The following is a 13596-nucleotide window of genomic DNA, read 5'->3' as shown; positions in this document are numbered from 1 at the left end:
GAAGAAACAAAACAAAGAAGTGAAAGTTTTTGTCCTTAGGGAATGTATCAGAAGTGGAGAAGGAGGGAGCAGGAGTCTGCTGGTTTTTTGTTTGTTTGTTTGTTTTTGAGACAGAGTCTCACTCTGTCGCCAGGCTGGAGTGCAGTGGCGCCATCTCGGCTCAGTGTAGCCTCCGCCTTCCAGTTCAAGCGATTCTCCTGCTTCAGTCTCCCAAGTAGCTGGGACTACAGGCGTGCACAACCATCCCCAGCTAATTTTTTTGTACTTTTAGTAGAGTTGGGGTTTTACCATGTTGGCCAGGATGGTCTCCATCTCCTGACCTTGTGATCTGCCTGCCTCGGCCTCCCAAAGTGCTGGGATTACAGGCGTGAGGCACCGTGCCCAGACATAGTCTGTTGTTTTTCTTTAGAAGTCTAATCCTACCATTTGGCTTGTTAAAATAAAATAAAATTTAAAATAAAAAGATTTTACTGGTCAAATCTTTCTACTGGTTTGCACTAAAGATGAGCATATATTATCCGCATATATTTTACTATCTGGACCTCAAATTATAGAGTTATATAATTTTAGAAGAAATTAACCAAGATGAGTTATTTGAGCTCACTAGGCAGCGTCTATCTACTTAGGGGTACAGAGCTACTCACCCTCCCACCCAACCAAATAAATGCATCAGGCTGGGCGCGGTGGCTCACCCCTAAATTCCAGCACTTTGGGAGGCCGAGGCAGGAGGATCACCTGAGGTCAGGAGTTCGAGACCAACCTGACCAATATAGTGAAACCCTGACTCTTCCAAAGATACAAAAATTAGCCAGGTGTGGTATCACATGTCTGTAATCCCAGCTACTCAGGAGGCTGAAGCAGGAGTATCACTTGAACCTGGGAGGCGGAGGTTGCAGTGAGCCAAGATTGCACCACTGCACTCCAGCCTGGGTGAAAGAGTAAGACTCCATCTAAAAAAAAAAAAAAAAAAAAAAAAATGCATTAAATGTTCATTAAGTCATGCGGCATTAATTGCTTTATGATGAACTGCCAGTTTTGTGACAAGATACCGAAAACAGGGACAAAACCAGTTTCAGACACGACAACCCTTTATAGCATCTCTCCTAAATAGAATATAAGACGCCATGAAAAAAACAGTGGATTTCTGAAAGGCCTGTGAAGGGTAGGAGGACATCAAAAGCAACTACTATCCTGCATGATTTCTGAACACTTGCAAAGGATTTCAGGCCTGGGGTAGGCTTCTGAATTCCCTTGCCCTGAGAGAACACAGTCAAAAGTTGGACTGCATAGGCCAGGCGCAGTGGCTCACACCTGTAATCCCAGCACTTTGGGAGGCCGAGGCAGGCAGATTGCTTGAGGTCAGGAGTTCGAGACCAGCCCGGCCAATGTGGTGAAACTCTTGTCTCTACTAAAAATACAAAAAATTAGCTGGGATGGTGGTGCATGCCTGTAGTCCTAGCTACTGAGGAGGCTGAGGCAGGAGAATCACTTGAACCCCAGAAGGCAGAGGTTGCAGTGACTTAAGATTGTGCCACTGTACTCCAGCCTAGGCGACAGAATAAGACTCTATCTCAGAAAAAAAAAAAAAAAAAAGTTGGACTGCAGGACTTAGAAACCAATTTTTCTCCCCTTTTCTCTTGTACATTCTTCATGTTTAGAATAGATGGATGAAAGTGTGTATACCTGTGTAGGAGGATTATATACAGACATGCTCTTCAGAGACATGACATTGTCAGTTGCCCATTTTGTGCTTTTGATTTGTTTATTTTTGCCAATAACATCAGAACTATACATCAAAGTGAGTACTTGGCATTCCTAAATAGTCCAACAGCACTAAAAAGTTCTCATCTTGGAAAACCACATATGCATTTAATATCACCACTGCCAATTCATTTCTGGAACTTGTCCTTAAAAATTCACTTTGGAGCTGAAATCAGAATGTTTAGAATAGACTCACTGGTGTCAAGTCTTCATGTTGCGGGGATGGGAGATAGGATTTTTAGAACCAGTCATATTCTGGTAAGTTGTTTAAAATTTTTATATGCTATGTATACATGAAAAAGTTGTGTTAAAAATTGTTTAAGTTCTGCCTGGGCATGGTAGCTCATGCCTGTAATCCCAGCACTTTGGGAGGCCGAGGTTGGGAGATCACTTAAGGTTGGAAGTTCAAGACCAGCCTGGTCAGCATGGTGAAACTCCATCTCTACTCTAAAAATACAAAAATTAGCCGGGCATGGTGGTGGGTGCGTGTAATTTCCAGCTACTCGGGAGGCTGAGGCAGGAGAACTGCTTGAACCTGGGAGGTGGAGGTTGCAGTGAGGCCAGGTGGTGCCATTGCACTCCAGCCTGGGCAACAAGAACGAGACTCCATCTCAAAAAAAAAAAAAAATTGTTTAAGTTCTGTTTAAACAGACTTATTATTGAAGGAGCACTAAAGTGAGCGCTTCTGCAGGATCACACGGTGAGGCCAAGCCTCATCTTCCCAGACACCTGCTCTGTCAGGTCATGTTAGGATCCGACAACGTCCTTACCCATCTCTAACGGGAGTGAGGACACCTCCTAAGTCTTGAATCCGATGATTCAAAAGAGTCCAGTGTTCCAGCAGGCTGGAAACAAAGCCTAGAATTGTCATGCTTTGCAACCCCAAGTAAAAGGGTCTTGCCAGGGAGAAAGACGGAGTGTCTGAAGTGGTATGGACAAATTAGGTTTTAGCGGCAGACACAGGGACAATCTGTCAGATCTGGCTGCTGGAGAGTGAGGTAGGAGAGAGCCGGGGAGGGGGAGGAGGAGCCGTTTGTTGGCTGTGAGGGCAGAGGAGACACATGAATGACTCGGGGCGGGGGCGGGGGCGGGGCTCCCACTCCGCCTCACCAGGCCGGCCATCTGCTCTGGGGCCTCAGGCAGGCGGGTACCATGAAGCTTGGGGACTGGCAGCCCAACCAGCAAGTAAAGCCAACAAGCTGGCTCCCTTACAAGGGAGCAAGAAGCAGCCAGCAGGGAAGTCATACTTTTGGAAAGTGGCCAGGTCCCATCATCACGAGGGCCTCACCTGGCTGAACAAAGTCCCTCCTGGCCCTGCGACTGGAACCCATTCCAATGCCCATGGGCTCTGTGGAGTCATCTCCTGTGTCAAAGAAGGAAAACTCACCCTTTCAGCCTTACAGAAACGTTTGTAGCACTCAACAAAAGCATCATTTGCGGCTTTAGCCTGCAGCCTCCAAACAGGCACGAAGTGCCACCCCGCCACCCCCAGACAGCTTTTCAAGACCCTTTTCCAAATCCACTGTCTTTGCAGAATCCACTCCCTTTGCAGAACTGACATCTGCCCTCAATAACTTCTCACCTGGGCCTCTAGCAATCTCATGTCCAAGAAGGACACCGTGATCTCGGATAGAGGAGATTATCTTTGTCAGTGGGGCCAGAGAGAGGAAAGCCACCATGAGAAGGGGAGACAGAAAACGCCAGAATCTGGGTTCCAAGGCACTGCCATCATCCTGATTCTAATAGGGCAGCATCGCATCCCCAGATTGGCAGGAGGATGGGGGGTGGGAGTGAGAAAAGAGAAAAGAAAGGCCTTGGGGTGGACGTTTGGGCCCCATCCTGCAAGGCCCGGTGCCCAAGCTCGCAGAGGCCGCCCGGGAGGTGAGTTCTGTGCGCTCACCCCACCACGGGGCCAGCTAAGGAACTGCAGCCTCTTTGGAAACGTAATTGAACTATATCAGCTGCAGTGGCCGGATTCACTCCTGGTGTTTGCTTCTTCGGGGGGCAGAGGCCCTTCAGCAGCAGAAATTCCTGACTCAGAGAGAGAAACAGGCTCTGTGATAAGAGATGGGACGCCGCTCAGCATGAAGACCCACCCAACCCCACCTCCTGTCAACGCTGTGCCAACATCTCCACTTGGAAATCCTCTCTTCTGGGTCTGCACCTCCCCAAAGCCCTATTAAATGTTAAATATTCTGTGTCCCGTTAGGGAGGAGCTACCATTTGAGCCGCTAGCACAAGGAGAACAGGACAAGGAGAATTTCCAGAGCAAGGAGGAGCTATCCGTGGAGACAGGACAGTGTGGGAGCCTCACCCAGGTACCCGGTTGCTGAACACACGGGAACACAGACCCCAGTAGGGAAAAGGCCAGTGTGGTCAACTTTGGCCATGATTAAATCAGATTCTGACCTTCGCTGCTGTAATTACAACGAGGACCCTAATTACTGGTTCTGACCCATTTGTGAAGTTGCTGCCCCTTCACAAGCTGTGAAACACCCATTCTGCAGGAACCAGTGCATCTTGCCAAAGGGAAGTAAGGTGAGGTGTCTACCCTGCTATCGCACTAGGAGAGGAGAGGTAATTGAAGGGGATTTTCCTTATGAGAGAGAAAACTCTGGTTCCATCTGCTCATGGAACAGAGACTCCCAGGCCTCACGGCTGCACAAACCCTGCTCAGAGCGCCCTCTGCCCAGATAACAGGGTTCCCAGGGTGACGAGTGCAACGTGAGCCCACAGTCTCCTCCCTAGGGGAGGAGAGCTCCTGAGTTGCCTGTGGCCTGACCCGAGACAGTCTTTCCTGCTTCCTGATCTAAAGTTCCTCCACATCCGAAACGAGACAGTTTAACTCTCAGTGGTTCTCAGCTCTAGCTCACATGAAAGTCAACTGGGGAGCTTGAAAACATTACCTGGGCCCCATGCCAAAAATTAAATGAGAATTGCTAAGGACGGAGCCGGGGCACCCTTAGTTTTAAAACTCCCCAGATAATTTTCCTGGGGAGTTTTAAAACTTGTCTTGAAGCCCTGACAGGTGCTCTCAGAGGGGTGCTCTGCTGCTGTGAGTCTATAAATCTCCCCCCAGATCTTCCCCCCAGCAGCAGCTCCTCTTCTGGGGAACGGGCTGCCCTTCTGATTCGGCTAATAAGGCAATTCAGCATTTGGCGGGGGGTGGGGGCGGAGGGAGTCACACAGCAGGAGGGCACCAGGCACTTCTTGTCACTTGGGTCACTCTGGAAGGGAGAAGAAAAAGATTCTTCTAGGAGGCCTGGATGATTGTCAGAGCCTCAGAGAACTTGGAAACAATCCAGAACTCATCCACAGAGGCATTCTGAGGATGGGAGAGTAACTGCCTGGAGAAGGGCTTAAAACAATTGTGGGCCGGGCGTGGTGGCTCATACCTGTAATCCCAGCACTTTGGAGGTTCGAGGCGGGAGTCGGGGGGATCATGTGAGCCCATGAGATCAAGACCATCCTGGGCAACATAGTGAGACCCTGTCTGTACAAAAAAAAAAAAAAAAAAAAACTAATTTAAAAATTCGCCAGGCGTGCTAGTGCATGTCCGTAGTCCTAGCTACTCGGCAGGCTGAGGTGAGAGGACCACTTGCGCACAGGAGGTCAAGGCTGCAGTGAGCGGTGATCAATCCACTGAACTTCAGCTTAGGCAACAGAACGAGACTGTCTCGAACAGCAACAACAAACAATTGCGGCTATCGATCAGGGGAAGGGATTGTCTCTCTTGTATTGTAATCAGCCTCTAAGAACGATTAAGGAAGGTGGGAGTCCCATTTGCCAATGGATTGTTGCTCTGCATGATTATGTTCAGGATTTGGGAGTTAAATTGTCACTGCTAGCTGTGTGACCTTGGGCAGGGTACTTAACCTCTCTGTGCCTTGCTTACTTCATTCACAAAAGGGGGGATTCATAATGCTGACGGTGCTTCATAGGATTACAGTGAGGATTAAATGAGTTAATAGAAAGCATCTAGCACAGTGCTTGGCATACAGTAAGCACAGAATAGGTGTTGAAAATTACTCAGGGAAATACAGGGAAAATTACTCACAGGGAATCCATGGCTAAATAAGTTGGGAAGCACTGGCTTCAAGATCAACAGGTGTCTTTACTGCAAGATTTCTCAAAATACCAATGTTACTACTGGTAAAGTCATGTGCCACAAAGGTTGAGAGAATTAAATGAGATGAAAGGTGTGTGAAACACTCAGTGCGCCCCGCACATAATGGATATAATAAGCCTGTGAGGCCGGGCGCGGTGGCTCACACCTGTAATCCCAGTACTTTGGGAGGCTGAGGCCAGCAGATCACTTGAGCTCAGGAATTCGAGACCAACCTGGGCAACATGGCAAAACCCTATCTCTATAAAAAATACAAACATTAGCCGGGCGTAGTCTCAGTGACTTGGGAGGCTGAGATGGGAGAACGGCTCAAGCCTGGGCTTCAGCTCTCACTGCACTGCAGCCTGAGAGACACAGTGAGACCCTATCTCAAAAAAAAAAAAAAAAAAAAAAAAAAATATATATATATATATATATATATATATATATGAATGTGAATCTTCAGGACATGGGGTGAATGTGCAGTTGTGCACCATTTCCCAGAGTTGCCTGTGCTCTTTTTCGTTTTCTTTTTTTCCTCGAGAGACAGAGTCTCACTCTGTTGCCCAGGCTGGAGTGTGGTGGTGCAATCTCGGCACACTGCAACCTCCACCTCCCAGGTTCAAGTGATTCTCGTGCCTCAGCCACCCAAGTAGCTGGAATTACAGGTGCGCACCACCATGCCCGGCTATTTTTTGTATTTTTAGTAGAGACAGGGGTCTCACCATGTTGGTCAAGCTAGTCTCGAACTCCTGGGCTCAAGGGATCCACTGGCCTTGGCCTCTCAAAGTACTGGGATTACAGGTGTGAGTCACCACGCTCAGCTGATTTTTCTACACAGCATCTAGCTCTGAGAAGTAATGGTCCAGGAAGCACACTCTGGGAAAAGTCACAACAGGAGACAGCCTCAAGTTTTCTAACTCTGTCACCATGGCACTGAAAAAGAGGAGCTGAGCCAGGTAAGAGCAGCAGGGATGTGGTTATCAGGAAAAATGTTCTGGTGCCAGAGAAGTGCTGGGACAGACAGTGGGGGAGCTGGGGACTCCTCTCCTCCAGCTTTCATACCCCGTGTGGGTGGGGTCCCTATGAAAGGAGGTATGAGTCTGCGATTCATTTGACTCTTGACTTTGCCACTCCCCTGCTGGGTGGCCTTGGGCAAGTCACCTGTCCTCTCTGAGCCTGGTAGCTTTACTTCGATAATGATGGGATGTAGGCTGTAAACCTGAGAATGTCTAAGGACCCTTCTGGCTCCAGGATGTTATGTCTATATGCATTTCTGCCAAAAAGGGGGAGAGAAGAAAAAAAGGAATCCTATCTAGAGCACAGCATCTTCTAACCACCATTCCTGATTCTAGACTTGTTTGGCGGTGGTTTCCAAAGAGCTTCTATTGCCTACTGGCCAATGTATTCCCTGAGGGTCGAGGTTGCTAATAGAGAAAAATGGTGACACGCCATGCCAGACTCATAGCTGTTGAGGGCTAGGGAGAGAGAGGAAGAAAGATCCTCATTTGAATTTTTTGTGTATTTGAAGAGACTATTAAATCAACTATGCCAAATAAACCCCCACCTCCTTTTTTTTTTTTTTTATTTTGAAACAGGGTCTTGCTCTGTCACCCAGGCGGGAGTGTAGTGGCATGATCTTGGCTCACTGCAGCCTCCACCTCTTGAGCTCATGAGATCCCCCCATGTCAGCCCCTCAAGTAGCTGGAACTACAGGTGTGCACCACCATGCTTGGCTAATTTTTTTTTTTTTTTTTTTTTTGGAGAGATAAGGTCTCACTATATTGCCCAGGATGGTCTCAAACTCCTGGACTCAAGTGATCCTCCTTCTGCAGCCTCCCAAAATGCTGGGATTACAGGCATGAGTCACTGTGCCCAGCCCTTAAATTTTCAAACAGCGATATGGTGACTATATTCTATATTTTCCAAACTAAACATCAGGACCCATGGTATCAGAAAGGCTTTTACGTGCTTACATTTCCATTTTTATAAAATGCGGATGGTTTGTGGGGGACAAGGGAAAGAACAGCTAAAAACAAGAGTGTCCCAGGAAGTCAAGGTACTATGATCACCATGCGTAGTATCTTCTCCCCGCCCCCTCAAACCACAGGATATCTGATGTTCTCCACAGCAGGAGCATTGCCCTTTTCTCATCAATAGAAATGGTAAACCTCATCTTGACATTCCCATAAAGATGATAAAAACCACACTAGATACTCAGATTGGTATCTAACACTCCCAAACACATCCAATCCTCCCCTCAGGGCTCTGTTGCTTTCCTCCAGGCTTAATTGCAATACTTACTTTCACTAAATTGATTGCAGAGTAACAATTTCCCCCATTTAATTTATTAAGCCACTCAGAGACATAATGACCTGTTTGGGAATTGTGTCTTCCCTGTGGAGCTCCTAGACTATGAACTTCTCTTGGCAAGAGTGAACCGAGCAGCCCCTCCCCATGGAAGGGGCTGGACACTGGCCTGGCCCTTTGTCCTCCTCCTTTTCTTAATTTCCTGCCACCTATTGTCTCTCTGATAACTGCTGACAGAGGGAAGGGTGCTATTTAATTGCTTTAAAGATATCAAACAAGCCAGTTGGAAGGTTATCTCCTCTCCAACCTCTCTGTTTTTCTGGCTCAAGGTTTTGTTACTTAGTTACTAACCAAGCTGCAGAGGAAGAAGAGGCAGCCCAATGTGGATTACAGCTCAGACTTCATTCAGCAGATGGAGGGCAGAGTCAAAAAAGCGTGGGGGAGCCAAAGGCAGAATAGGAACTTGAGGTTTGCCCCTGAGTGCAGGTGGCAGCCCAAACAGCTCCTTGGAGGCCTTCAGAGGTGGGGAGAGGAAAAGAGAGAGGCATACATTTTCTGGGAAAAATCAACAATCATCCGAGATGACACATTTCTGCTGTCAAGGTCAATGTTGTTCAGAGTCCACTCAGTCAGCTGCAGTAAGACAGGTGCGCCTAACGTGGGTGCATCAGTGCTTTCTCCAGGCTGGGCCTGCCCTATCTGATAAGGAGAGGAAGGCTTGACAAGGAAAGTACATGGAGGTGGATGTTGCTTTATTTGGTCATCCACATTAAAGAGCATAAAGGGCTACAGGTGGTGGCTCACACCTGTAATCCCAGCACTTTGGGATTATTCAGCCTATTCAGGAGGCCGAGGTGGGTGATTACCTGAAGTCAGGAGTTCAAGACCAGCCTGGCCAATATGGTGAAACCCCATCTTTACTAAAATTACAAAAATTAGCCGGGCATGGTGGCACCTGCCTGGAGTCCCAGCTACTCGGGAGGCTGAGGCAGCAGAATCACTTGAGCTTGGGAGGCAGCGATTGCTGTGAGCCAACATCACGCCACTGCACTTCAGCTTGGACAACAGAGTGAGACTCTGTCTCAAAAATATAAAAATTAGGCCAGGCGTGGTGGCTCACACCTGTAATCCCAGCACTTTGGGAGCCCGAGGCGGGTGAATCACTTGAGGTCAGGAGTTTGAGACCAGCCTGGGCAACATGGTGAAACCCAGTCTCTGCTAAAAATACAAAACTTAGCAGGGCATGGTGGCGCACACCTGTAATCCCAGCTACTTGGGACACTAAGGCACGAGAATCGCTTGATCCTGGGAGGTGGAGGCGCAGTGAGCTGAGATCACGCCACTGCACTCCAGCCTGGGCAACAGAGTGAGAACCTGTCTCTAAATAAATAAATAAATAAATAAGAGCATACAGAGAGCCACCAACAACTCACCCAAGTTGCCTAGAAGGGTGATGGTTATTTGGTTGAACCTCCAGAAGCCGTCTGTTTTTGCTAGCAGTACTCATATTAAAATTAAAAACAAAAAAAAAGTGCATTGCTTCATCAAAGTCGCCTTTGAGTCGGGGGCATGTTGAGAGCCAGTGTTTCATTTCTTGCATGGGTAAGAAAACAGTGTTTTTTCATTTTGTTTTGTTTTGTTGAGACAGAGTTTCACTCTGTCACCCAGGTTGGAGTGAGTGGCCTGATCACGGCTCGCTGCAGCCTCCACCTCTCTGGGCTCAAGTGATCCTCCTACCTCAGCCTCCTGAATAGCTGGGACTACAGGCACACACCACCATGACCAGTTAATTTTTTAATTTTTTGTTTTTGTAGAGACTGGGTTTTGCCATGCTGCCCAGGCCTGTCTCAAACTCCTATAAAAACTAGCCAGGCATGGTGCCCACCTTGGCCTCCCAAAGTGCTGGGATTACAGCCAGTTATTATTATTGTTTTTTTAGACCTTCCATTTTAATGAAATATTCAGAATAAAATTTGAATAAAGTAAGTAATAAACAAATTTACAATTAACAGTTAAATATTTAGTAATATTTAATGTACTAAGTTGTGCAAACAGTACAAATACTTGAGTGTTGATTGGGGTAAGGCAATGTCAACGGCCAATAAATGTAAAAGATGAAAGAACAGGGCTAGGCACAGCGGCTTACACCTGTAATCCCAGCACTTTGGGAGGCTGAGGCGGGCAGATCACCTGAGGTCAGGAGTTTGAGACCAGCCTGGCCAGCATGGCAAAACTCTGTTTCTACTAAAAATATAAAAAATTAACCAGGCGTGATGGTGGGCACCTGTAATCCCAGCTACTTGGGAAGCTGAGGCAGGAGAATCGCTTGAACCCGGGAGGCGGAGGCTGCAGTGGGCCGAGATCACGCTTCTACACTCCAGCCTGGGCAACAAGAGCAAAACTCCATCTCAAAAAAAAAAAAAGAGGTCTGGCATGGTGGCTCACGCCTGTAATCCCAGCACTTTGGGAGGCAGAGGCGGGCAAATCATGAGGTCAGGAGATCGAGGCCATCCTGGCTAACACATTGAAACCCCATCTCTACTAAAACTACAAAAAATTAGCCAGGTGTGATGGCGGGTGCCTGTAGCCCCAGCTACTCGGGAGGCTGAGGCAGGAGAATGGCGTGAACCCGGGAGGCAGAGCTTGCAGTGAGCCGAGATCGTGCCACTGCACTCCAGCCTGGGTGGCAGAGCAAGACTCCATCCAAAAAAAAAAAAAAAAAAGAAAAAGAAGGAAGGAAGGAAAGAAGGAAGGAAGGAAGGAAGGGGAAAGAAAGAGAGAGAAGGCCGGGCGCGGTGGCTCAAGCCTGTAATCCCAGCACTTTGGGAGGCCGAGACGGGCGGATCACGAGGTCAGGAGATCGAGACCATCCTGGCTAACACGGTGAAACCCCGTCTCTACTAAAAATACAAAAAACTAGCCGGGCGAGGTGGCAGGCGCCTGTAGTCCCAGCTACTCCGGAGGCTGAGGCAGGAGAATGGCGTAAACCCGGGAGGCGGAGCTTGCAGTGAGCTGAGATCCGGCCACTGCAGTCCAGCCCGGGCTACAGAGCAAGACTCCGTCTCAAAAAAAAAAAAAAAAAAGAAAAAGAAAGAGAGAGAGAGAAAAGAAAGAAAAGAAAGGAACGAAGGAAGGAGAAAGAGAGAAAAAGAAAGAAAAAGAAAGAAAGAAAGAAAAAGAAAGAAAGAAAGAAAGAAAGAAAGAAAGAAAGAAAGAAAGAAAGAAAGAAAGAAAGAAAAGAAAGAAAGAGAAAAAGGAAGGAAGGAAGGAAGGAGGAAGGAAGGAAGGAAAGAAAGAAAGAAAGAGGAAGGAAGGAAAGAAGGAAGGGAGGGAGGGAGGGAGGGGAGGAACTTCAAACAGAGCACACTTAGTTATGGGTGTCCTCCCTACTACACAGAAACACTCCCTGGACATCAATGATTTCATCCGCTGTGACTGGCAGATAGGCCACATTTCCTGACACCCTGACTCTTCACCTCAAAAGGGTTAGCTTTCCACCACACCAGCAAAGACCCTCAGGACACACGATTCATACCCCCAGCTGACCATCTACCCTGAGGTAAGCAGACACTCAGGCAGCTGGGCTGTCCTTGCCCTAATCCCTGCAGTGGTGTCCACTCTGAGACCTGCAACACTGGTAGAAGGTGGTCTTTGGTTCATCTGCAGAGCGGGTCTGAAGCTACATGCAGGAAGCACAAGGAGGTTCTCGTTTAGGACATGACTCTGTAGTAGAGTCAACATCCTCCCAGGCAGCTGCTCTCCCAGGTCCATCATCCACTTCCTTCAACTTTGAGTACTTCCAATTTGTTACCTTGTGGGTGATGTTGTGCACACAGGGCCACGTGTTGCAGGCGAAGTGGTGGCAGCGCTGTCCCTCCTCCACGATCAGCCTGTCCCTGCAGCCAGGGTAGAACAGCAGCATCATCTCAGACTCTGCTGCCTCCAGTTATTATTTTTTTAATGAAACATAAATTTGCTATTAACCGTTTGAGAACTTTTAAAAGATAACATGGTACAAAGGGAAGGAATTTGAGGGCAGAGTGGACACTTCCTGGCTCTTCCTTCTTTTCCTGGAAACCAGTCAGGTTACTGGTTTTAAACTGGAGGTGGCAACAGGCATTGCAGCAACTGTGTGGCCAGAGGATGCCGAGTTCCTCTGAGTGCAATTCCACGATGCCCTCCTGATATTATTATTACCTCTCTGCCTCTCCCTCTTCTCACTAATGGCGAGCAGATTCTTCTTGTGAGCTACCCACCCCAGCCCTTCCAATTGCATGCACATGTCTAAAAGAGATGCTGGATCCCGGACTGACTCCTGGAACTTTAAGGCAATTGCAGCTCAATTTCCATCTTGTCTGAGCTCCAGGATGCCAAGAGTTAAGCCCTATCATGAAGCGAAAACACTTAACCTGTCACGCCCCCGCATGCGGGTCCCCTCTCTTCCCGCTCCCCGGCCTCTCAGAGAGAGATGGAAACCCCTGATCCCCATCTTACAGTGGGTACCCCAAGATACGGTTTGGTCCAGATAGAAGAGAGCAGCTGGCTGCTGCCGTACCTGGTGGTTCCTTTCCCATGTCACTCATCTATCTCTAGGGCTCACCGCACCTGCCACACAGCTTCTGGACTTTTACTTTTCTCTGGTGAATTCTAAATCAAATAATAGGCAGTTCAGCTCACACAGAAAGCTAGTTGGGGTTTGCTTTCCGTTTTCACATCCTCTAAAACTGTACTGAGGATGGTGTGTGTGTGCGTGTGTGTACGTATGTACTTGGAGGAGGGTGAGGAACGGGAGGCTGCAGGATTGATTATGACTTATTAAACTATTGGAAAAGAGGCTGAATCATCACAGTCAAAAAGAAATAGCTGCCACTCCATGTGATGTAACTCCCACTTCTTGCCTGTTCCCCTTTGCTCCCTCACAGCATGTAGGAGGGACTGTGCTGGGTTAGACCAGCAGGTGCTGACTGACGTGGCTACAGCAAGGGGACCACCTGTATGGCCGCTGCACCTCCAAGCTGTGGGACGCAGGGACCAGTCGACCTCCACTGACCCTCTGATGGCTCCTAGGACTGAATCTTGGACTCCAGGTGTGGGTTTACATGCCCTGCGCTCATTGGGAACTGCATGGAGAAGCGCTGTCCCCTGAGCCCTTTTTCTCCCTATCCTTAGCCTGGCCCTGCGCACTGCGCCCTGCGCCCTGCGCCCTGTGCCCGGGGCTGGCCCACGGTAAACACAGTTTTGCTAACTTGTTTGGCTAAGAAAATCACAGAGGTCCCGGTGTAAATCTGGGTTACCCCGGCCGCCACTCCAGCTGCCTAGAATATGCTGGGTGGAAGGGTATCGATTCTGTGAAATCAGAGGGAAAATATTGCTTGTCCTTGCCATGAGTCTTGAAGAGAAGGAAAACGCTTAACCTTTCA

At 48.2% G+C, this 13596-nt stretch overlaps 1 protein-coding gene and 1 pseudogene across 10 annotated transcripts in view; both read right to left on the bottom strand.

The window, feature by feature from the left end:
* Window positions 1-13596, bottom strand: part of SLC39A11 (solute carrier family 39 member 11) — a 563219-nt gene that overhangs the window by 520899 nt on the left and 28724 nt on the right. For 3 of the 10 annotated variants that reach the window (XM_073005073.1, XM_073005076.1, XM_073005082.1), the window contains exons 1-2: window positions 11988-12047; window positions 5157-5254 (exon numbers count right to left, since the gene is read on the bottom strand). The exons of 3 other annotated variants lie outside the window; for them this stretch is intronic. In XM_073005073.1, the coding sequence (XP_072861174.1) occupies window positions 5157-5241 (85 nt within the window). In that variant the 5' untranslated portion in view covers window positions 5242-5254; window positions 11988-12047. Of the gene's footprint in view, window positions 1-5156; window positions 5255-11987; window positions 12075-13596 lie in introns of those variants that run through there. 4 more of the 10 variants (XM_073005077.1, XM_073005074.1, XM_037993735.2 and 1 more) reach the window with 4 other exon arrangements.
* Window positions 11537-12098, bottom strand: LOC140708670 (DNA-directed RNA polymerase III subunit RPC10-like; annotated as a pseudogene).

This window comes from Chlorocebus sabaeus, chromosome 16 (assembly GCF_047675955.1).
Source record: "Chlorocebus sabaeus isolate Y175 chromosome 16, mChlSab1.0.hap1, whole genome shotgun sequence".
Lineage (NCBI taxonomy): Eukaryota > Metazoa > Chordata > Mammalia > Primates > Cercopithecidae > Chlorocebus > Chlorocebus sabaeus.
Note: the sequence above shows the minus strand (reverse complement) of the source record. Positions and strands in the feature narration are given on the sequence as shown.